Source organism: Alosa alosa, chromosome 6, assembly GCF_017589495.1.
Source record: "Alosa alosa isolate M-15738 ecotype Scorff River chromosome 6, AALO_Geno_1.1, whole genome shotgun sequence".
Classification (NCBI taxonomy): domain Eukaryota; kingdom Metazoa; phylum Chordata; class Actinopteri; order Clupeiformes; family Clupeidae; genus Alosa; species Alosa alosa.
In genome coordinates this window covers 22052231-22076523 of record NC_063194.1, presented here as the reverse complement: position 1 = coordinate 22076523, position 24293 = coordinate 22052231, and the positions used below count along the sequence as shown (strand labels likewise).

Below are 24293 nucleotides of genomic sequence, written 5' to 3'. Positions count from 1 at the left end.
TTAAGAAAAAGTTTTGAAAATAAAATGTTGACGATATTTATAGTCTGCATTTTCAGAGAAGCTGCAAGACATCACACCATGCTTATTGATGTAGAGAAAAAGCATTTCTTTCTTTAGTAAAAAATATACATACCAAAAGTCCTACTAAACCATATCTCCAGACAGCACATTTTAAAACAACACACACATATATTCAAGAATGAAAAACTTAAACATTACTCTGATATGAGAGCCTCAAGTTTGGCAGCCTATTTCCCTGCTAGTGCATACGCACTGTGGGAAGAGTCAAGCCTAGGTTAATCAACAAAAGATTTGGTTTAAAGCCAGCCAATACCAGTGTTGAGCAATACTTTTAAATGGAATGCCTCAGATGATATTACAGTAGCATTTACAATTTCCATTTTGTTGTGCATCTGATCTGAATGTTGGGAAATTAACATTCTAAAGAATATCTGGGTTCATTGAATTCAACATAGAATTTTAGAACATTCAATTGTTGCGGAACTTAGAATGTTCAAAAACCTACACCTTTAAGGGTTAACAGACGGTCGTAACAGTGGGGGGTTATTCCCCGTACATATGGAATATGTAACGGAGTGGAGAGATGGTCTCCATAGAGAACACAAGAAGACAGGGTTTAAATACACAACACTTTACAAGACTAACAAGGCACAGGTGGAAAGCAATCAAGACAATAATCAGGAAACACTGTTAAGGTGAGGGGCGGAGACAAGGAACAAAAGCACATGCCAAGTGTAAACAAAGGAACACATGGTAGAGAGGACACAGGAAGTAACCAAAGCACAACAGGAAGTGACAAGAAACAGAACACATGGCAAAACACACAAAGGGCCCTATCGTACCCCCGGTGCAAGGTGGTGCAAAGCGCGACGCAAGGCTTTTTCTTATCTTAAGAAAAGTGTTCGCCATTCGCTACACTTTTGTTAAACCTTGCGCCCAGGGGTGTGAGAATTAACGACATGAGGTGTGGTCTGGCTCATCATTCAAAAATCGCTATCTTACACCCTCTAAAAATCATTATGCCACTGACCAAGAAAAAACTGGTCTATAGCGAAAGGCACAAAGCACAGCTAAAGACGTCCTGTGCTTGTGTGCTTCTCTGTGTGTGTGTTTTCGCTTGTGAGTGTGTGTGTGTGGGGGAATGGTGTGTGTGTGTGTGTGTCAGGCTTGTGCAAAATTCCAAATTTTAGAATGGGTCTCCATTCAATTCATGAATTGGAATTTGAATTTAATTGGCTCCGCCCCACAGGAAGTTGAATTTGAATTGGAGTGACAGGAAGCTTCAGGCAATTCAAAGCAATTGATCCCCAGAACACTGAAAGACCGGAGTGCACAAAACTTGGTGGGCATGTAGCCCCACAAGGATCACATGGAACCATTGTTTTTCGTTTTGATCCGTCATCCCCTTGGAGCCTTAAAAGCAGACACGACTGTTGTGTGGCCTGTCCCTGGGGTAGCACGGCCCACTCCATCACGTTCTCTTCAGCGTGGCGCTCATGACCTCGTACACGTCATTCCCTCTGTTCTGTGCCGCTTGCGGAGCCTGCAACGTCTTGATCTGAAAGGCAGGAGAAGGAATATCTTATGAGTACTTTACTGGTGAAACATTTATTGTCATCATCATTATTAATATTCCAATGTTACCTTAGGTATAACATAAAACACTAGCATCATTAAAAACATCAGGAGGACCCCCACAGCAGTGATGGTGGAGAACAAAATCAGAATGAATTTGGTGTTGGGGATGGGGCCAGTGTTTGCGTTGAATGCGAATGGCTCTAGACACACAGACCCTGGGAAGACAGAGAGAAAGAGAAAGAGAGAGAGAAAAAGAAAGAGAGAGACAGAAATTGTGAAATTCTTGTGAAAGACTTGTTTGATCATATTCAATGATGTTGAGTGACTGTCTCCATCTAAATGTTCCACTGGTGGTGACAAACAAAAGAGTCAGAAGTGGTGGGAACTCTAGTTTGAAAAGTGACACACTTCTTATTTTAGTCAGTTAAGTGTTTATATAATCTAGGACAGGGACCCAGATAGGTACATGAAAACACACTCACCATTCACGAAAAGTACAAAAACTTTATTGGCCATGATTTTGATGGGATCCCCTTTTACCAATGTAGTATATTTACAGTAGTAAACTCCAGAGTCCTCCTCTGTCAGATTTGTGATGATTATGGACAGATCCTTCAAGGGTCCTGTGAAGTTTACTCTGTTCATGTATCGTTGGTGATAGGTTGGCATTCCTTCTTTGTCACTTTCCCCCCTGAAAACATGCATTATGTTGATGTTGTTCGCCTTGCTGAGTTTGTACAATGTGAGTTTGCTCTGTTGCTCTTGGGTAGAGCAGTGAAGGCTGAAGGGCTCCCCAGGGACCTTTTCCTCCAAATTCCATTTGTCCATATCAAATCCTGTTAAAGCAACACCATGTGAGAATTGGTATTTGCCCCTTTTCACTGTGCTGGGTACAACATACAGGGTTCCATGAAAGTCTAATGGACTGCCCTTCAGGAATGACTCTAAAGGGGTGCCCTATTGAGTCAAAAATGACCAGGGCACTAAGTGCCAGCGCACCAAGATTACATAGAGTAAGTAATAGATTGTATTTATAAAGCAATTTAAACACAGATTTCACTGACCAAAGTGCTGTACAAACTAAAACTATGGTGGGCGCTGTGACACAACTGGCTTCAGCGCCCATATCATATTAATTTAATAAGCCTTAATTAATAATTAATAAGCCTTTATCACTGGTTAGACTGCAATGCACATTTTACTTGTCTCCCAAAAAAGCATAAAGAAATTGGAACTCATACAGAACTGCTAGACTTTTAACTAAGACCAAGAAGAGAGAGCATCACCCCTGTGTTAGCTGAACTGCACTGGCTCCCTGTTTTCTATAGAATTGATTTTAAGGTTCTGATAATTACTTACAAAGTTCTAAATGGCATAGCACCTTCATATCTCATAACTTTTAATATCTTATCAACCACAAAGGAACCTTAGATCTTTCAATGCTAATCTTTTAATTGTGCCAAAAGTGCTACACAAGCAAAGTGGAGAAGCTGCTTTTATCCATTATGCACTGAAGCTATGGAACACTGCATCTGATGTGCTTCATATTTGCTAGGTCTATACGACTTCCAGTGAATACAAACATGATTCAAACACTGATCAAGTGAATTAAATGTGTAATCGGTCGCGTATGTAACTCTTCTCGACATATACTTTGTTATGTAACATTTCCACCATTTAAATAAGAAAGCCATTTTAACAAATCACTTACAGCGGACCTTACACCTGGGGAGAAGGAGGTGTAAAACTTAAGTCATAACTTAGTGTTATGTTGAAACTATTTTGCGTGGTGCAACCCGTTACATTTTAGTAGCTCAATTTACGTTAGAACTAAGCTAAGATGAAACTTAGGTTCAACTGGTGCAACCGGCTGCATCAAACAGGCGAATTCATTTAAAAAATCTTTTAGAAAGACCTAAAAACATATCTATATATGAGAGCTTTTAATTAACTCATTTTTTTTTTATCTTGTAGCCTATTTTTAAACATTATTTTACATTCTACTGCTGCTATTTACAGGGTGTTCCTATTTCACTGCACTAGTTTTACTATATGTTTTGTTTTATCTATCTCCTTAGGCTACCATCCTGTGAATTCTCATCTTTACTTAATTCTTAAGTATTTTAATTATGTTTAATTAATTCTTATGTTTAATTAAACATAATTAAAATATAATTATTGTTTTAATTCTGTTTGCATATGTATTCTTCTCTTTATTGTGTTAAGTGCTCCAAATGTAAAGCACTCTGAGCTGTATTCTGTGTATGAAAGGTGCTATACAAATAAAGCTTATTATTACCACTCTCTTTGTGTTTAACCTCTTAACAGAATCCAGTGTGTACTAGCTACATGTTATGGACACTTACCTTGTGAGGGTGAGATGCAGGCAGAGAAAACAATGGCTGAGGCCAAGACCAAGACCACTAAGGCTGAGGCCATCTTACTAACATCCCAGAGGCTTCAACTGTGAATCAGACAGCAGACACACACAGACTGGAGGAGGCACCACATCACTTTCACTTTGACTTAGTACTTGTAGTAATGAGACTTGTCGTAGGGGTTTGTAGCACCACATGGCTGATAAGGAATAGAATAGTAATTTTTCTGGCCCTAGGGGGTGGCTCCCCTTCACTCTCCTCATAATGACTCTTCTTAATTAAATATTCATTTCTATTCATATAACCAATAGTTCAAATCAACAAGACAAAGGTGACAACTTCATAGTCATATACATTGATATTTCCATTTGACAACTCTTGTGCTATAAGGATTTCAGTGTTTCATTTTTTGCACACAAATAGACTTTTTATCTTTGTGTAAATCAGGTGTGAAAAAAGGGAAAACATAAAAACAGTTTCCTTGGGGTATTTCCAGTAAGTATGCCATCAAAAAGCATCTCTGAACTGTGTCAAAAGAAGAGCAACACCTGCAGGTTTGCAATTTGCCAAGAAACAGACTTGCACAAATGAGTGTGAGATGCAAGAAACTTTAGTGGACCAATTTCATCCTGGTGACAATGACTAGGAGAGATGGCTCAGCTCAACTGTGTGACAGTCTGGCTCTCTTCACTCCCTTTAGCCATCCACTCCACACAGCATTCTCTCCCTCTCACACACACACACACACACACACACACACACACACACAAAACAATGACTCAGTCCTTTCAGACATTTTTATTAAAAAAAAAACAACTTCCCCCTAAGAACACTAAAGCAAACAGAACACAACAGGAAACATCAGAGACGGCCTTCAGACGTCCATGCAAGGTGCAGGACTCTCTCACTCTCGCCCCCTCACTTCAAACGGCTGGCTACCTCACTGGCTCTGTGAAGCACACAGAGTACAGAACTTCAGATAAAACAATCTTCACATGGCTACAGTTATATAGAAACACTGAATCTACAAATGCTCATGATAACACGTCAAGTCAAAAATGAGACTGGAGTTGAAACTGGGTGTGAAAGTGTGTTTTGGGTGGGCATGTGTCTCTTTGCACCTGTGCGTGTGTGTGTGTGTGTGCGCGCGCGTGCTTGCGTGTGTGTGTTTGCATGAGCATATATGCGGGTATGGGTGTGGGTATGTGTATGAATGTTGTGTACAGTAAGTGAATGAATGTGTGTATATATATTAGGGCTGTAACGATACACCAACCTCACGATTGACGGTTTGTATCACAATTTTTGACCCACGGTTCGATACAAACCTCAATTTTTTTATAGGGGTAGTTGGGGAGGGCGCTAAACATTTTATTAAATAACATTTCAATAGCCTACCTTGGAACACCAGAGGATTAGAATATTATATATAATATATCTGTACTATTTTATATCCTGATACTCTACCTCTTTGATTCAATTGTCTGGTTGAAGCCTGGACATATTGCAAACAAAGTAGCATAGTTGGCTAGCTTATCATAGTCTACTGGTTGGGCTGTTCAGTTTCCCCATGTGTGTTTAAGTTTCAAGGTAATACTGTTCTCCTTGGGACAGGCCTTTTTGGGAAACATTGGTATTGAGAGTATAAGTATAAGTATACGTATACACACTCTTTTGATCCCGTGAGGGACATTTGGTCTCTGCATTTATCCCAATTAGTGAAACACACTCAGCACACAGTGAACACACAGTTTGAAGGTGTGAGCTACTCGGGAGAGCAGTGAGGGGTTGAGGTGCCTTGCTCAAGGGCACTTCAACCCGGCCTACTGGTGGAGTTTTAAACAAATTGCTTTTGATGCTAACAGGATTTTATAGTAATTTAGCTAGTCATCTTCTATCGTTCTTTCCACGATTCGAATGTTTTTTGGCTTTTTGCGATCCAGTGAGTGCATTTATCCATTGAGTGAGCACACAGTGAACAGGAAGCTGGCTCGGGGAGCAGTGAGGGTTAAGATTGCCTTGCTCGGCACTTCAGGCGGGGCAAGCTGCATGCTAATGGTGCTAACAGGTTTTACTTCTATACTGTTTTGAAGGGAAGGTGAGAGCGGAGACGGGCAAAGGAGAGGTTTAGTCTACAATAAAGTTGCACGAGATGTCTACAAATGAAATTATAATGTATTTATTTATTTTTGGACAACGTAGACTACCGGCTAAGTCTCTAAGTAGGCTAAATAGGAGATGTAGTGTTGCTTAAGTGGTCATGTAAGCTGCAAAGCGTTGCGTGAAACAACACTAAAAAGGGTGTATATATATATGTGTGTATGTGTGTGTGTGTGTGTGTGTGTGTGTGTGTGTGTGTGTGTGTGTGTGGTCAGGGGGATGCAGTTAGGGGGGCTGCAAAAAAAGGAGGCAAAAAGACTTCTGCTCTGTTTCAGCCATTATAGGGAGCATGCAAATATGGAGACGGAGATGTTTTGTTTATCCTTAATGTGCTGAGTATTATACAGTAAATGAAAGGACCTGTAAAAGTATGGGAGCCATGTAGACCTTGTTAATGACTCTTCCCAGAGTATTTGGATCTTGTTTTCCTTGCTTGCCTTTCAGATTAGTGTTAATTTTGTCACCTATTTTTAATTTAGTCTTAGTCTTAGTCTTGTGACGAAATGTCCTTTTTAGTCATTGTCATATTTAGTCATTCAAATATCATTTTTGTTAGTCAATTTTTAGTCAACTAAAAGTCTCGTCATTTTAGTCTAGTTTTAGTCAAAAGAAAACTAAAGCTATCTTACTCTTAGTCAGTTTTAGTCAAAACATTTTAGTCTTTTTTTATAACAAATTATTTCTGATTACCATTTCAGTCAAATAGTGTTTCACACATCTCAATTTTCTAACAATATTGTGTGTCCACAGGGCTACTCGACTGTTATAATTACTCATTCAGATTTTTTTGTCAGTCAGTACATGCACAGGTAAGTCGAGCTACAGTTATAGCTTGGCTGGGATTTGGCCATAGACAGTAAAAGATTTGACTGGACCACTGTCATGATCTTCATAGACCAGTGTTTCACAAAGTGTGATCCGGGGACCACTGGTGGTCATAAGCTATCCCAAGTGGTCCACGAGCAGGCGTGGTAAAATATAATATAGATGAGTTGTTTGCAATATTGAACCAACTTGTATGTAAATTCAAACTGTTCTACAACACTGTCTATGTCAGATATGCCAGTTTAAATCATATGAATCCTCTGACACAATTAAACAAAGTGCAAAGACAATAAGCAAGGTGGTTCAGTGAGTATTGTGTAGGCTAATATACTGCTAGGTCTATTTTTTTTTTTTTAGCTAGGTGGTCCGTGTGTTTTTTTTTATTGATTAGTTGAGTGGTCCTTCATCTGAAAAAGTTTGAGAAACACTGTCTTGGACCCAAGTATGAATGTTTTACTCCGCCACAGCTAGATGGCGATATCATCAAACGCAACACAAACTCTCAATCTTAGCTAACTTGCTAGCTTAACTTTCTATATTAGCTTACTTGCTAGCAAACTTTGCATCATCAGTGTAACTAGTTAAATAGTTGACATTACTTGCTGAAACTTTTCGTATGGACATTCTGGGGGATGTTAATTTGTATATGAGAGAAGCTTCAACTTCTGGGTATGTAGCATTGTGGCATAAAGCCTAACTCTGGCAGAAATCTCCGGTGTTTTTGTTCCATGTAGTTTCCTGCTGCAGCCACAGGTTTGCAGCAACAGCACGTAGACTAGCCTACAGGAAAGCTGCTGCGCATGAACCATGAACTCATTCGGAATATTTTGAAAAGGTAACAGCTATTCTGTCTTCTCATTTTGTAGACGAAAATGGAAGAGAAATTTTATCTTAGTTTTTATTTCATGCAAAACATTTTAGTCTCGTCTTTTTTCATCAACAATAATGCATCTTAAGATAGTCTTAGTCAGTGTTTCAGGACATTAGTGCAGTCTCGTCATCGTCTCGTCTTAGTCATGGAAAAAAAGGTTGTTGACGAACATTTTTCCTCTCGTCTCGTCTGACGAAATTAACACCATTTCAGATCCAAATAAAAGCATTCAAATGTGTGCATACCTGCTGGCCTTGCTGTGGGCCTGCTGGCTGGCTGGGCGTCTGTCCTGCAGATTGGCTGCTGTAGGCAGCCTGCTGCCTGTAGTACTCTGCCCAGGCCGCACTGTAGTCCGTCTGAGCTCCTCCACCAGCGCCTGGGGCCGACGTCTGCTGAGCCGAACCCCCAGCTTGTGCTGACACAGAGAGAGAGAGAGAGAGAGAGAGAGAGAGAGAGAGAGAGAGAGAGAGGGAGAGAAGGCGAGAATATTCAATAACAATAGTGTTAGTATTATTATTCATTGTTATTCAATAACAATAGTGTGTGTGTGTGTGTGTGTGTGTGCCAACATAAAATGAGTAAAAGATACATACACTCAGAAAAAAAAATTTGTCACATTAATACTCCCATTGTGCTTCAGGTTAAAAGAAAATGCGATTTTCATGCAGATAACGTTACAATTTCACATAATGATGAGTAACGAGAGTAACAGGTGTTGTCTATTTGTTTACCATACTAGCTCCTCACAGGGGGACGGATAAATGTTTAAATTGTTTAAACTATTTAAGGCGCATTCAGACAGGACAGCTGAACTCAGCTGAATAAAAAGACAATAAATGGTTTTCAACATCGGTCAACATCTATGAGAGATAGAGAGCATCAACAACTCTCACCCATTTTCTTGTAGTACTCCTCCCAGGCTTTCGTGTAGTCGGGCTGGCCTGCGGAGGGCTGGCCGGCCTGCAGCTGGGGCTGCTCTGATGGGGCAGGGGCCGGGGCAGCCGAGGGGTTTGCACCGGGAGCATGGGCAGGCCCTCCCCCTGGTGGCTGCTGGTAGTACTGCGAGTAGTAAGCCGCCCAGGCTGCATTCGGATCGCCTGCTGGACCTTTATCTGGGCCCCGAGATAGAAAACAAGAAGATGGGGAGACGCAGAGCAGGGAGAAAGAGTGAAAAGAGGAACGGTGGTTGAGAAATTACACAAACAGAGAAGAGGCGAGACATGAATGGTGCAAGTGGAAAGACCAGTGGGTGGATGAAATGGCTAAAAACACTGGTATGAATGAAAAGCGTGCAGAAAGGCCATCATGGAAAACCTGTGATGTGAATGCAGAGACCAGAGTGAACAAAGACAGGGGCAGGATGAGTGTGAACGAAATCAGCACAAAAAAAAAAAAAAAGAAAGCATGAAGTGAGTATATACACACATAGAAAAAAAAAAAAGAAAAAAAAAAAGACATGAATGAGGTTGGGTAGAAGACCCGTGTGGACGAGGCTGATGGAAAGGCCGGTGTGACTGACATGAGATCAACTCACTGGGATCATGGGGTGAGGGGACTTGCCACTGCTGGTAGCCACTGTTCCAGCCTTGAGATGGGTACTGGTACGGAGCTGATGGACCACCGCTGCAAAGGAACCACATTCTGATGAACAAGCCCATTTTGAAAGCCATGCCAATTAGTCACTATTTATTATATCTAGTTATGTATAACACCCCCCCCCCCACCCCAATTTAGAAACACCCTGATCCCTGATTTTCCTCAGCTGCCATATGTCAGAGCCGTATATAGCGAGTTTGGTCAACTACTAGGGAATCAAATGGTCTGAGCTATCCCATTATGCAACTGGTTCCGAGGCGGTCACGTGGTTCGTGGACTGTGTAAAAACGGGAAGCTGAAAATGATTGCACAATTCACCCATGACCCAAAAAATTATGGGAACAGAAGAAAAAACTGGAAGGCAAATAGTTACTTTCTATTGTGTGAGTTAAATGTCAATGTCTCTCATCAACTTTTGTTAAGAATTTACATAGGAAAAATATAGTAATACCATCTTTAAATTAACATTAGCTATTTCTCTATCATTCAATGCAAATCTTAGAAACTACACTGTGATCTTGTCATAGTCATTACTTATTTCAATTGTCTAATTTCAATTGCCATCTGTAACTCATTGCCATTGCCTCGGTTATTACTACGTTGTTATTGACTCGGGAGACGGAAGAGGAAAAAAGGTAAACACTGCTCCGAGACTGATTAGGCGACATGGTCAGTTACTACAATGGGCATTTTACAGGCCCATTTAAGATATGGAATGTAAATTTACACTGGAATATTTCTGTAAGGGCCTTTTACATATTGACAAATGTTGATAATAACATTTATAGGCCTGTTAATGGTGAAAATAAGCAATTTATTTCAACATACCATATTCGCCCCATAGGGTTACACTGTAGAATCATCTGACCTTGGTCTTAAACATGGCGCCAATGATCTGAGTTGTCCAAACCATAGAGATTAGAAAGCTAGATACCGCATTGATACCGCATTGTCTGTCGAGTTCTATTAGGTAGCATCGTAAACGCGGCCGCCATATTGCTGGGGGCAACACCTTTACTGTCTATGGGCAACACTTGCCGACAATCAGAGACACCAGTCTGATTTCCAGTCAGAGAGTCACATGTTTCTCCATTGGCCTCCAGTGATTGTTGCCCCCACCAAGATGGCGTCGCTATTTATGTACGTTCTGGAGCCCAATGCGCTATCTAGCTTTCTAATATCTATGGTTCAAACTATCTCTCTGCCATCTGTGCTCTAACAGTGCACATCTTTGTTATTTCAAATCCCACAAGAGGGCAGTCACACCAAGATAATTACAGTAAGACCACAGGAATCTTTATTTTGCTTATAGAACATGCTGTATAGAGATTGATCTAGAACCTTCCTGTATTTGGCTTCATTCTGATGGTGTGTGCAATTTGGGAGGGTGTTTGCATGTGGATTTACGGAACAATGGGCTATATGGGCAGAAGGAGAAATTGTATGGTCATTTTGAAAGACATTTATTTGTCTGCACAAAGTCCTACCCTTTCATTTCGGCTGCCAGTGTATGGTACTGTTTCAAAACAATACTGTACAAGCCCTGTAATCTATCAAGTATCCTTTTAATTCAGGATATTTCCCTAATGCTGACCAGATCTGGTAACTGTAGACACTACCGCACAGCCCAGACATACTGTACACTGGCCTGCCCACAGTAGTGGCACTGCAGTATCGTCACAGATCAAAGATATAATGGACTCAAACGCTGAATCATTTCTCATTAAATCTATTCTTAAACTGTTAGGACAGCAACTTTGTCAATTACAAGTGTAGAGTGATACCATAATAACCCCACAGCCAGGCACAACTCTGGGCAAGCAACAGTACTCACGGTGGGCCAGGGGCCCCCGGGGGCCCGGGGTTGTAGGGGTTGGGGTTGTAGGGGCCCATCGGACCAGAGGGCCCTGGTCCTGGTGGACCAACAGGGCACAGAGGACCCTGAGAGAGAGAGAGAGAGAGAGAGAGAGAGAGAGAGAGAGAAAGATGGGGGGGGGTGTAAAACAGGAATGAATTAATAGTCCTACGTAGATCCTATTTGTACTTCACTAGTGCCCTTACTGTTGTGCTGACCAGCTACAGTACTTGTCTCGTCCGACACATTTAATTGTAATGTTGACTGTGTTAATACTGTGTTGTACTGACCAACTAATGTTTTTTTTGTATCCTTATATGTTATGTGAATGTTGTACTTGCGAGCAAAGATTAGCCGGAGTCAAATCCCTTGTTTGTGTATGCAAACCTGGCCAATAAAGCTGATTCTAAACATAAATTAGTACATAAACTAAACTGAAACTTTAACTTGAATGAGGTTACTACAGGTGCACGATGGGCTTTAACATGACTGCTTCTAGACTTACAAACACTGAGTAATACCTGTGAGGCAAGCTGGAATACCACACCTCCCAATACTCTTTCCCAGTTTCCTTAGGAACTATGAAGAGCATCATGGTAGGCTGAGTAGTGAGAAACTACTGTGTTTTTTTGTCAAGAGCTATGCGCTAGTGCAGCCCCATTACCCAAACGCAAGATTAAAACACTACACATAATAATATTCTCTCCCATCACGTTTCTTACTAGCATGAGCATTCATTTGTCGTTAAGCGCTAAAAATGCCTAGCCCCATTTTTTCCTCTGCCTGTTACCTCGATCTTGTCCTCGATGAGCTGCTTGGCGTGGTCGATCTGCTGGGGCTGGCCGCGGATGATGAACAGTTTGAAGTTGGGGTCTCCGTTGGGCGGCGGCTGGTTGGAGATCTCCACAAAGGCGCCCGTCTGCTGGTTGATGGCCTTGACATTCTCGCCACCACGCCCGATCACCAGGCCGCACTTATGGGCGGGCACGGAGAAGGCCATCTCGCCGCCCGGCGGCCCACCCCAGCCGCCCGGACCGCGGTCCCTGCCCCCACCCCCCCCGGGAGGCATGCCTGGGGGCCCGGGGGGACCCTGTGGGTTGGAAGTCATGTGATCAAGTTCACGTTCAAGGTAAACTCTATAAAGCATCTTGAGATGTATTCTTATGTTAGGACACGATAGAAATAAACACTTAATATAATTAACATGAATTAATATCACAAAATACATTTAATAAAATTCAATTATAAAGGAGACACACACGCATTCAATGTATTTTCACTCTTTCTTCAATGAAAAGATATATTTCATAAGACAGGAAGACCCAAACATTTGTGATAAGCGTGTATGACTTGTACCCCGTGACCTTCGTCTCGCACGCGAACACTCTGCACTAGGTCGTTGATGATGCGTGCAGCGTGGTCGCAGCATTCCGGTGACCCCATGATATGCGCAACCTTGTCTGGAGTCGTGCCATCATCTAGGTGGAACCACAGAGAGAGAGAGAGAGATGACACCGTTTCACCTTCAAGGACCACTCCAGGTGTTGGTTAGCAAAGTCGTGGTTAAAGATCATGACCTCTACCTGGCTTGAACTGTATTCGGACGCCGGCGTCGTTCTGGATCTTCTTGATCATCTCGCCGTTGCGGCCGATCACCACGCCGACGGAGTGGCGAGGGACTGGAATCTGGAATCCAAACAGAGACGTGTGCAACTCACCGAAACGAGACCATCACCACACACTTCAATCTTCTCTCATTTCATTACACATAGAGACACACATGCATATAGAATCTGAGAAACTCACATCTATGCCACCTCCTCCTCCTCCTCCTCCTCCTCCTCCTCCTCCCCCTCCTCCCATGCGGGAGCCGTAGTCGTTGCGGTCTCCGTAGCTGGGCTGGTCCCTCTCCCTAAGGATTTCCAGGACCAGCTCCTTGGCTTGCTGTAGGGAGGAGAGACCACAGGCATGAAATGGAGAAAGCAATGAAATGAGAGCACACCAAATCTCTACCAGCCGACCGACACACCTTTACCCTCAGTATCACGTAATGGCAAATTCCTGAGCTAACAGAGCTTTCCAGAACCATTTCAGTTCACTATGGGAGCATGGTGGGAGCAGAGACCAATATTAATGTGACTCCCCACCTGTGGATTATAAATTATTCAGTGTTACTATGCCCCATGCCTAGCACTTAACTTGGCCTATGTGTGAGTAAGTGCTTTGCCATTTTCACCTTCGTGAGCCAGATAAAGTGCTGGAAGTCAGATCCACACCTGGACTTTGTATGGCTCCCCAATAATGCGCAGGGGCTTGTCAACGTTGGGTCCCTGAGAGCTGTCCTGAATGAGGATCATTTTCACTCCTGCTCGCTCCTATAGGACAGAGAGATAAACACACACACACACACACACACACAGAGAAAGATATACAAGTACACACACATGCACATACATTCAAACACACACAGATACAAAGACAAAGCACATGACACATGGCATGTTATATTAACTGGCAGACATTTCTTTGATTAGTCAAAAAGTACCAAAAGCCTGACGTCACAAAATTAAACTGATAACAAGGTTTCAAAAACACCCACTCACTCACTTTATTTCTTTTTCATTCTCTCTGCTTCTACCTGTAACTGTTTAATGGTCTCTTCTCTCTTGTACCTGTAACTGTTTAATGGACTCTCCTCTCTTCTACCTGTAACTGTTTAATGGTCTCTTCTCTCTTGTACCTGTAACTGTTTAATGGTCTCTTCTCTCTTTTACCTGTAACTGTTTAATGGTCTCTTCTCTCTTGTACCTGTAACTGTTTAATGGTCTCTCCTCTCTTGCCGATGATGAGTCCAGCTTTGCCAGCAGGGATCATCATCTCCTGCACTGAGCCGTTCTGGCCGTTGGTGGAGTCTTGGAGAGAGGACGGGGGAGTGCCCCTCCCCCGCGACACAATCTCATCTAGAAGCATCTTGGCTTTCCTGGGAGATAAGTGCATAGCATCAGCAGATGTGCCGATCCCAGCACACAAGTGGCTACAGCACCCTGGCTACATTTCACAGTAGTGACCCATACAAACGCAAATACACAGATGCAAAAACGTCAAAAATGACTTGTCAGTATACAAACATCCATCGCATATACTGTAAATATACGAGAGAAAAACACAAACGGTTCAACACCCCTCTCCAGCCACACATACACTTACTGTATGGAGTCAGGGGAGCCTGTGAGAGAGACGCTCCGCTCTGGCAGGCCTCCGCTGTCTGAAAGCACAAACACAGCACATCCATGGCGGCCTGCTCAGCACATCTGCCTCGCTGCACCTCAAGCATGCCATTCTTACCTGCGGCAATCTGGACCTTGCAGCCCGAGTCCTGCTGGATCTTATTGATCTGCTCCCCGCCGCGTCCAATGACTGGGGCCAACCACGAAAACAAGACGAAGAGAAGAGAAAGGGAAAAAGAGAGTGAGTAGAGGAAGAGGGAGAAGGGCAAGGACTGAGACTGCTGTGCATCAGCTTCAGCAAACAGGCAAATCTCCATAATAGAAAAATAATAATTATAACTAATGGAAGTATGAATAATAAGTGTGCCATGGCCAAATGCTGGTGTATTAAGCATAGCAATAAGCAATAGTCTAAATCACTCACTGAGTCCCACCATGCTGTCAGGTACACTGTACTCTTCTGTGGTAGTAGCCGGCCTGAGATGGAACAACAGAAAAAGGTGAGAACATTTAGCCTGAGGAACATACGGTTAATATTTTCTGCAGGCGTTCTAACAAAACACATTTACATGAAATCCACCATATTAGGTTTCCATAAAAGATTACTATTGACAAAGGTGCCGTGTGTAATTCTAATCTAATGCACTTTTCAAATTAAGCAAATTCAGCTAATTGCTCCCCACAGTCCTCTAGCTGTTCATTCAGCTCTCAAAAAGCATCCAGTGTTTGTACAGTCCTGGCTAAGCTAAACAGTTTCACCCAGAGCCATATAAAGGTAAATAAAATAAATCTTTATATGGCTCTGGTTTCACCCAATTGACTTTTAAGAGGAAGACAGATCACAGCGGAGTAATCTGATTGGCTGTTGAAATCAAACATCAACAACCTTTTGCCAGACTCACAGAAGACTACATCTTTAACTTTAACCATCCAAGTTACAAAGAATCATCATTATGAATCACATACTTCATGTCAGATTACCACACAATACAATGGAACACACCACTACAACAGACTACAATCTACTAGAAAATCCAGTTACGCATAACCCAGAGAGGAATAAAAAAAACCAACATGCCTGACTAGTGACTACTAATCACATATGATTACACATTAATGGGTCATTCTGATTTGAGTCAAATCAGACAGAGTCCAGGAAAATGGTTGCTCCACTGTCTCAGGTTTTTCTCAAAGTTTGTCTACATAATGCAGACCTGCCAACCCGGAATGGATATTTTGAGTACACCTTTTTTAGATCATCTTGGTCTAGATGTGTGCACTGTGCAGCCAAATATCTATGCAACATATAAACATATTTTGGGTAGTTGACTCATTTATTAATGTAAGAAATCTAAATTTGAGCTGAGTGTGTAACTGAAAATAAGAACTATTACAGTGGCACATTATAATGTATGTAGATCTTTTACAAAAAATACCAAAAGGAACTACAAAAGCTGCTAAGAAAGGAGCTGAAGCAGGTCGAGGACAGTAGAACTAGACTGGACAAGCTGTGATTTGGGAAAAGCCCGTAAAAGTCCTGGCAGGAAGCGATTACATCAAAGTTTTTTGGTATATCCAGTTTTTAATTTCTTGTTTCCGAAGTGTTTACAACTTAGTGTTAACTAATAATTGTTGCAAATTGGTACTACGAACAAAATATTCCTGGATCTACATCCTTATGCATGCTTCCTGCCAGGACTTTTACGGGCCTTCCCAAATCACGGAAGTAACGTCGACGCAGCGGTAGATAGTAGCAGAGAGTAGAATCCATCAGGCAAGTGTTATTTAAATAAACTCCTGGTGTACTTACAAACTTTTCAATGCCTCGTTTTATGAGTAAAGAACATAGTTGTACTACTGTAGAAGTTTCGTACCATTCAGGGCATTATTAGTGGGGTAATTTACGAGATACTCTATAGGTTCCATAAGCGGCTGCAGAAAGTCATTCGTTTCTGACAGCGCTACTCGACCAGGGTTCGACCAAGGGAAAACAGGTTCTGGGAGGGTGTTTGGCTGGGGGTCATGGGGCAAAGGACCCTAGGGTAATATTACTCCGAACCATCGCTTTAAGTTCCAATGTTTTCATACATGTTTTTTCACCCTTAATTTTTTAAAATAATTTTTACTCTCAGAAATGCCTTATCACATTTAGGCATTCATATCTTAAAAAGCATTATTTCTAGCCTGCCCAAACTGGATAGGATGGAAGACAAACATGTTCAGTGTGAGTGGACCATTAAAAGTTTATACTGCATGCCCATTCGTTTTATATAAGGCCCTACATATGGAACAAAGTGTATATTCCAAATGGCATTAATCATTGTTTTGTTTGCAATACAATACTTTTGAGTTGCTGAAAATAATATGAAGACATAGGATTTGAGCAGAAATATTTCACAGGCCTTGGTTTTAGGACCCATTCTCGATACAGACAAGGTCTGAACAAGGTCTGAGATGGTGCAGCAGCAACCTTATCTGATTTGACACGGAATGACCTAAATAGTCTAAAATATTGGAATGGCTGACAGTGTCACTTCAGAGAAATAATCTGAACACCAGAATAATTACCTTTGCTGGGCAAGAGCTGCCAATTGAGCTCCAATGGCTGTGGGGGATACAAAGAGAGAGATCAGACCAGGAACTGCTGGCAGTGGACCACAGCAGCGATAGCTGAGGAGCAAAATAAAAAGAAGAGACAGGAGCAAGGGGCAGAACTGGAACACAATACCTGCTCCAATAAAGATTTTTGTCCCTGGTAAAATGTAAGGTGTATTGGATACACAACTTATGGCGTACTCACACTGGGTACGGTTCACTTGTACCGTGCCGGAGTACGGTTCTCTCCCGTTCTTCATCACTCACAGTGTATACTATCAAACTGTACTAAGGTGCGGTTGAGCTGCTGTGCTCTAGAATCTTTGCATAGGCGCGATCATGAGCCCAATTGTACCGCGCACCGTCCACCTCCTCAAGCGGACCTGGGCACGGTGAGGACCGATCACACCGGTCAAACGACTTTGGGAATCAAACGTACTCGGGTACGGTACGGAAGGCGTAGTGGGAGTACTCCCTAAATGTGATTACACTAAATGTCGATATATGACATATAACAAGGAGACATTTACCCAGAGCTGTTGCTGGATCTCGGTCACTCTGAGGAGCCATTTTCTTGCTCTCTGGTTGGTCTGTGGCACAGTCAATCCAAGAGCATTGCCGTTTTAATTTGATTTGAACTTGAGTCAAAAGTCAAAAACATTCCTCTGTTCAAACAGTGAATCTCACCAAACAATAACCTTAACAACATCTACAAAAGGGATGTTGTCTATGCTCTATACATTAAATTCAAAAGGGGGAACAATCTGCACAAGTCATTATAATAGTATGTCCTGCAAAGCATACATACCTGCAAAGCATACATTTACAGCATATTTAATATAACACATAAAAAAGAGTGCACTCAGATTACTAGACACCAGACCAGTTAATAAATGTTATGGTTACTATTTGTGAAGATTACATGTTTACATTCTTACACATAGAAGAAAGGGACCAATTGCCTTGTGGGCTTCTGCATGCCTATACTCAATGTTTGTTGTCAGATCCTTTGTCAAGAAAGATATCAGAAAACTTAAATTGGGCCTACATACTGCCTTTTACCTGCAACCCTAAGCACTTCATAGGCACTTCATATAAATGACTATAAAAGGAATGAACCCAGGTGTTTTGAAACAAAGACACTCCATTTGTCCTGTGTCCACTGCAACCTTCGTGGGTGTAGCAAAATGTGTTCCTGTGAGACAGGGATTTCATTGCACCTGCCACAAACGTCAATGAAGATGAGCACATTTGAAAACACCAGAAAGGAGAAATTAGCAAAGATCAACGCAATTAAAACAACTAACCTTAAATATAATAATTACCAATTTACAAACAACCAACTCTTCAGTTCATACAGTGAATCCCAATAAACTGGTACCATACCTACACTGGTAGGCCCAAATAACTAACTCCACCGCCAGGTTTTTTTTGCGGTGGGTGTCTAGAGGGGTACGCTGAGGAGTGTCTGTTACCGGCATCCTCCAGCTGTCGCTTCTGAGCCACTGGAAAAGGGAAGCCTGCGTCGCCTGAAGAGGGGCTGATCATGGGTGGCCCTCCTGCATCGCCCCCAATCTTTGCAGCTATCTGTCAGGACATGAAAACAGGGGATGATGTCACTTCAGAGAAGGATATGTTGGTGAGGGGAGTGTTATGTGCCAGGGCTCTACAGTGCGCCCATTTCACTCGCACATGCGAGTAAAAATGATGCCGTGCGAGTGCAAAAAAATATTTAGGCGCACTGGTGCGAATGACTTCTAACCATGTCAATGTTTGTCTACAAAATACACCGCGACATCGGAGAAACAGTACTGGTGCAAACCATAGAATCCGTCCGCTAATGCAGCATAAAACTACACCTCCCATCAACGTTAGCAGTTTTGGCGTTGGGACTCGATAGTAGTAGTCGCTTCTATGAAATCCATGAGCCCAGAGAAAAAAAAAAAAAGACTAGCCAGCCAAGATGAAAAGATTAGAATTAGTTCTTCTATCCACCGAATTCATCGGATATAGGAGGAACAGGATGAAATTCTGAGAATGCAGTGAGAGAAGGAAAGGTAACCTAACATGCCTTTTAGCCCAGTTGACGTATTGGCTGCAATATGCAAAATATAGCTGTAGCGAACAGGCACAAAAGTAGCTTCCTGTAATACTCCCATTTTATTCAAAGGTAGAACGCTACTGACAACTCCAGGCTTCCACGCGATGCTTGTTTGTTTACACGAATACAAGCTTAAGTGCAAAACGAAAGTAGGCCTAACGTTTGGCTACTGCCCCCATCAATGCAGATATTTCAAATAAAAAATAAAAGTATAACATATATATATATATACTTGATTAGACTATGTTGAGAAAATGGACTGTTTTAGTAGTAGTATTAGGCAGTATGCAGTCATATAGGTCACCATAGGCATATTTGGATTAGCTACAGGTGGATTCACAAATAAATAAATTAGCCTATATTTGGCAGGATACTTGATATACAGGCTAAATGCAAACATGGCAATGTATCATATTATTTTACATTAACAAAATGTAGGAAAATAGAACAGACTGAAAATAAAGTAGGCACTGATCTTAAAAATCCTGTTTCCTGTAGCCTAAATGTTGTCAGTCATTCTTAATATTCGCAATTGGTGCACTGGCATGTTTAACTGTTAGCTGCAGTGTAATGTTAGATTATGTGTAAGTTAAGTACAGAACTGACTGTGCTCCCAAATTTTTGTCTGTGCTCCTAATTTTTTTAACTTGGGCGCACAAGTGCTCCTGGAAAAAAATGTTAGTGTAGAGCCCTGGGTGCACATTCTGGTTACATTCATCTGTGTCAACACTCCCATTGCTCCCACATGCTACTGGTGAGGCTAAAGACCAGAGTAGGTAGAACTTCACTTCCTGCTATTTATAGTCCATCTCAAACTGTTGTCACAACAAGTCAACACCATTAACATATAGGTTACATCTATTCGAGGAGTCTATAAAATTACAAACGTACTTTTTTTGTCAACACTATTTTAGACCATACGTTCAGCACTATGATGCACTAAGAATCTCACAGTTGATTGTGTTCCAGTCAAATATGTCTAGTGTATGATTTAGTGGGACATGATCTGAAAAAATGACTATACCGGTAAACAGATTTGACCATTTGGAGAAACGAAGCAGCTTAGAAGCTATAACGTTATTATGGGATTGTGAATATATTTTAATCGTCCTAACATTTTTCCAAGATGAGCTTCATGTCATTACAGGCGCTCTTTGAAAACAACGCTCCAATGCCGCGGATGAGATGAGACGTCATGAAAACAGCGCAAAGTTACTGTTTACGGTTTGTCAGACATCATGTCTAACACTAGAGCCCTTGTTATGGGGATCAACCCAATTTGTTCATTTGCCGGCGACATTAAGGTAATGTTTACAAAGCGAACTTCTCTCTTGTGTAACATCGGCCGAATGGAGGACCTTGAGGGAACTATAGAGATATAAATGATCGTTTAGCTAATTATCTAGTTTAGCTGTAGAGAGAAATGTTAGCCACTAGCTCCTCAAAATTCGACGTAACCATTATTAAGACGGCAGAGCAAGCAGCTGACGTTCCCTGTGTGCACGAATTTTGGTGACTGTGGCTAACATTAGCTTGCTAGTTCTTGTCAAGCGCGCACACACGCACAACTTAACGGACTAGCTACACAAACAAATAAATATGAACGCCAACAGCAAAAGGCAAGATCATGCTGTGTGACAATTTAGAACCTACTATATAAAATCCTCATTTAAGTGACGTTAATTAAAATCGCTGAACATCTTCCATGAACGTTAGGCTGTGCCTTTTGAGATTCGTCGATATGCTTGCCAGCTAAGAATAACATCGGTGAAACCTCAAATAAAACTTGCAGTTACGATAGCTAGCTAATTCGCAAAAGGCCGACGTACGGTACAAACTCTAAACACACCTTTTTATTGGATAAGGTTGGCACTTTGTTAAAACAAGCAAACAGTCATGCTGTTGAACCTGTCCTACACGGTCTCTGTCGACGGCTGCTGCACCATGCATTTCACCAAACACACCCCCCTCTCACCTGCCGGGCCCGCTGCACTGCATCTGCAAAGGCATCTTTCTTGATTCCTCCACCGTTTCCAATCGAGGCCTGTCCGCCAAGAGTGGCACCAATTCCCGGTGGCGGGGCAGCACCGTACTCCGACATGACGTTTCGACTGAAAGTATCGCCGTAGCCCAAGTTACTCCGGTAAAACACGCAGAACGTTGCGATGACTTGCGCAGAAGCAGGAGCCCAAACTCTCAAGGATCGGGGAGGGGCGAGTAGTGCGACTGGACCCTATGGGCTGCTGGACACTGGTCAGGTAGCCCAACGTAGGCCCATGAAGAAACGGACTAATGGCAGAAATTTGATTAAGTCAGGCGTTTACCGTCGGATTAAAAATATTGCAGAGTAGCCATATCCCATAATATAAATGCCTATTTATTTGTTAAATTGACTTTAGTGCCTATTAAAGGCAAACTAGATTACAGTGTCGAATAAGCTAAACGTTTCTTCTAAGCTACACCTGACAATGTGTCTGACTGAGTGTGTGCTTTACACAGTGAAAGGATACTTAAAATGAGGCAAACCAATCTTTAATTTTATTGATTGCAGCACAGGGAGGAGTTTATACACATCATTTGTCTCAAAATATTCACACTGTTAGGATCCATATAGTAGCCTTTAATTTCAAAGTATAAATGCCACCTGTGAAGTACTACTTGGAAAATACCCATTATGCATCATAGAAATCTTTGTAATTTCCGCAGTGCATTTTGAGATGTAATTTAGGATACTGTCCTGACACAAAATCTATTTCGGTGATGAAATCAAGCCCAAACATGGAGATGCACATATAGTTTTGTATGCGACACACCACCTACGTTTACTGACATCTTTTATCATAATCCCAGCAATATCTGCATTTACCGTCTAATGATGTATTGATTGATATTCAAATACTCTCTCAGTAGGTATCAACTTATTACCAGTATGGAAAGTTATCCTGTGCAATAAGGCAAGCCACTTGTAGTAGGCATAAGTCAAGCATTACAGTAAAATACAGAATGTCTGTCTGAAATTACAATATAACACAACTACCAAGTAACAAATTAATTGGTTAGGGAAGGTTCTGTTATCAGAAGCTGTAGTCTTTTAAAACAGTACTTAGCATTTATGTTGTCAGTGCAAGAACTAGAGCAGATAAAGCCCTTTAAGCGTCATCCACAGTCAAAAACTTCAGTGTCATATATGGACCTTTATAATATATAATATTTGAGTGAATGTTGCACACACTTGCCAATTCCTCTCAAAATGCACACTTGCACTGGATATTGGAGCACAGTATGGCCTAACCAAAGATATTGGACATTTTCTCACAGTGCAACTTCATATGACAAAAAAAAGTACAGGAAAAGTAACATCTCAGATAAACATAAATATGTGTGTCCAGATGTGATAGTATACCCTGCAGGGCAGAAATCCTGTAGGACCTGCTGTTCACAGCAGTTCACATATGGCTCTTTCAATAGGTGTCAACACAGCATCAGCAGTCTGTTTCCTTTAGAGTCAAGGCACCCTAACCAGAACTGAACCAAACCATCGAGCAGATACCGAATGGCCACTGATGTATCATAGATGTATGATGTTAAAGGGCTTCATATGTGCATGCATGTCAAAATGCAGGTATTCATCTTATGCTCTACTTGGATATGATATAGTGTCTACCACATCAACTATACATTCAGTAAGAATTTGAAATACCATATGATTAAAAATGTGTACAGTACTCTAGGAGCATTAGGCTATGTTTCCTTCCGATGCAGTTAGGTTACTTCTAGGTAGCACACAAAATAGGGATAAGGATAAAAGCAAGAGTAAAGCACTTCACATTATGGGTAGTTGTTCTACTTACACCATTCATGGAAGCTTAGCATAAGTTAAAAAAGTAAATAGCATTTTATGAAGACATGGTCTTGGCAATGAGAGCCTTTTGTGACTAATAGCCATGGATGTACAGGCCTAATAAAATATACAATAACCTGGACCCATAAAATAACGCTCAGCAGTTGTAACACCTTCACTAGATCAGATTTTGTGTCCTTCCCTGACCTTGCCCGTACTATGTCAAACAAGAATCGTGCTGCTATTTTTGTTGAAGCCTAAGTCCGTTTCCAGAACTCCATGGGGTGACTGTTTGGCTATAGCTAGTGCAAGTTACAGTGGCTTTAGTGTTTCTAGTGTAAACACTTTCAACATCAACCAATCAAAGCTTTCACATTTTGTGCAACTGGAACTTGAGCACACATACACCGTGGCATGGAACAACATCAAAGTTACATTCCTTGTTCATGCTTTGTATGCTCTAAACAAGCTGCCTTCCTGGATTCAATATTATATCAGTACAAAATGCAATTAATGCAGTCATCAAGCAAATACATATGGGCATCATATGTGTTTTAAAGGGACGGAAACCACGACACCATGATGGAAAATCTTGCCGATCTTTGGAGGAAATTACAAATGTAAGACCTGCTTCTTAAATTCCATACAGACAAACCAGTCACACTAACTGGCTTAACACAGCATGCATCACCAACATAGGATGGTTAAACTCCTCAGAGGCAGAATAAACTACTAGTTTAAACACCAATCATACATGCTCCAAAATGCTCATACACCATTCAGCATCGCAACACACATGTAAACTCAGTTTCTCTGTCAAGTGCAATGTTGTACTATCCCCTATTTCCCAATTAGTGCTGACGTCGTCCTACTTACTAGCTGCTAAAGGCCAGGACAGTGCTCTTTTAAAGCTCACAATGCTTCAACAGTGTCTACAGAAGTATGAACCTTACAGCAAAAGCAGGGAAGAACGGTTTACGAATCAGCTAAACATACTGGACTGGTTGTTGCCACTGGTCATATTTAGGAGGGGAAACTGTGCGTATGTACAGTTAAGCATGGGCGTATTATGAACTTTCGGGCCCCTGGGCCCAGATGTATTAAGGGCCCCCCACTAATTGTCGTATATGTGGGAGGGGGGGTTTGGGGGTCTTCCCCCAGAAAATGTTTAATTTGTTTGATGTGATTTCCTGTATTCTGGTGCATTTTGGGGATGGCCAATACTAAATTCAATCAGATTCATAG

At 41.6% G+C, this 24293-nt stretch overlaps 2 protein-coding genes across 4 annotated transcripts; both read right to left on the bottom strand.

The window, feature by feature from the left end:
* Positions 1-1152: 1152 nt before the first annotated feature.
* Positions 1153-4123, bottom strand: LOC125295537. Its single transcript, XM_048244843.1, has 4 exons — positions 3966-4123; positions 2082-2435; positions 1666-1814; positions 1153-1579 (listed from the first exon to the last, which is right to left on the bottom strand). The coding sequence occupies exons 1-4, from the start codon at positions 4036-4038 to the stop codon at positions 1493-1495; spliced, it is 663 nt and encodes a 220-aa protein (XP_048100800.1). The 5' UTR covers positions 4039-4123; the 3' UTR covers positions 1153-1492.
* Positions 4124-4760: 637 nt separating this feature from the next.
* On the bottom strand, positions 4761-21430 carry LOC125295536 (far upstream element-binding protein 2-like). 3 transcript variants are annotated; one of them, XM_048244839.1, is made up of 18 exons: positions 21183-21426; positions 18582-18693; positions 17637-17696; positions 17080-17116; positions 14936-14988; positions 14630-14701; positions 14492-14549; positions 14093-14264; positions 13561-13659; positions 13091-13228; positions 12868-12970; positions 12641-12762; positions 12075-12374; positions 11264-11370; positions 9368-9456; positions 8727-8945; positions 8079-8248; positions 4761-4926 (listed from the first exon to the last, which is right to left on the bottom strand). In XM_048244839.1, exons 1-18 carry the CDS (start codon positions 21306-21308, stop codon positions 4918-4920), a joined length of 2046 nt encoding a protein of 681 aa, XP_048100796.1. In that variant the 5' UTR covers positions 21309-21426; the 3' UTR covers positions 4761-4917. The 3 variants fall into 3 exon arrangements, with proteins under 3 accessions (XP_048100796.1, XP_048100797.1, XP_048100798.1); XM_048244840.1 differs by having other exon boundaries at positions 18493-18693; positions 21183-21219; XM_048244841.1 differs by lacking the exons at positions 4761-4926; positions 8079-8248 and having other exon boundaries at positions 8834-8952; positions 21183-21430.
* Between the last annotated feature and the right edge of the window lie 2863 nt (positions 21431-24293).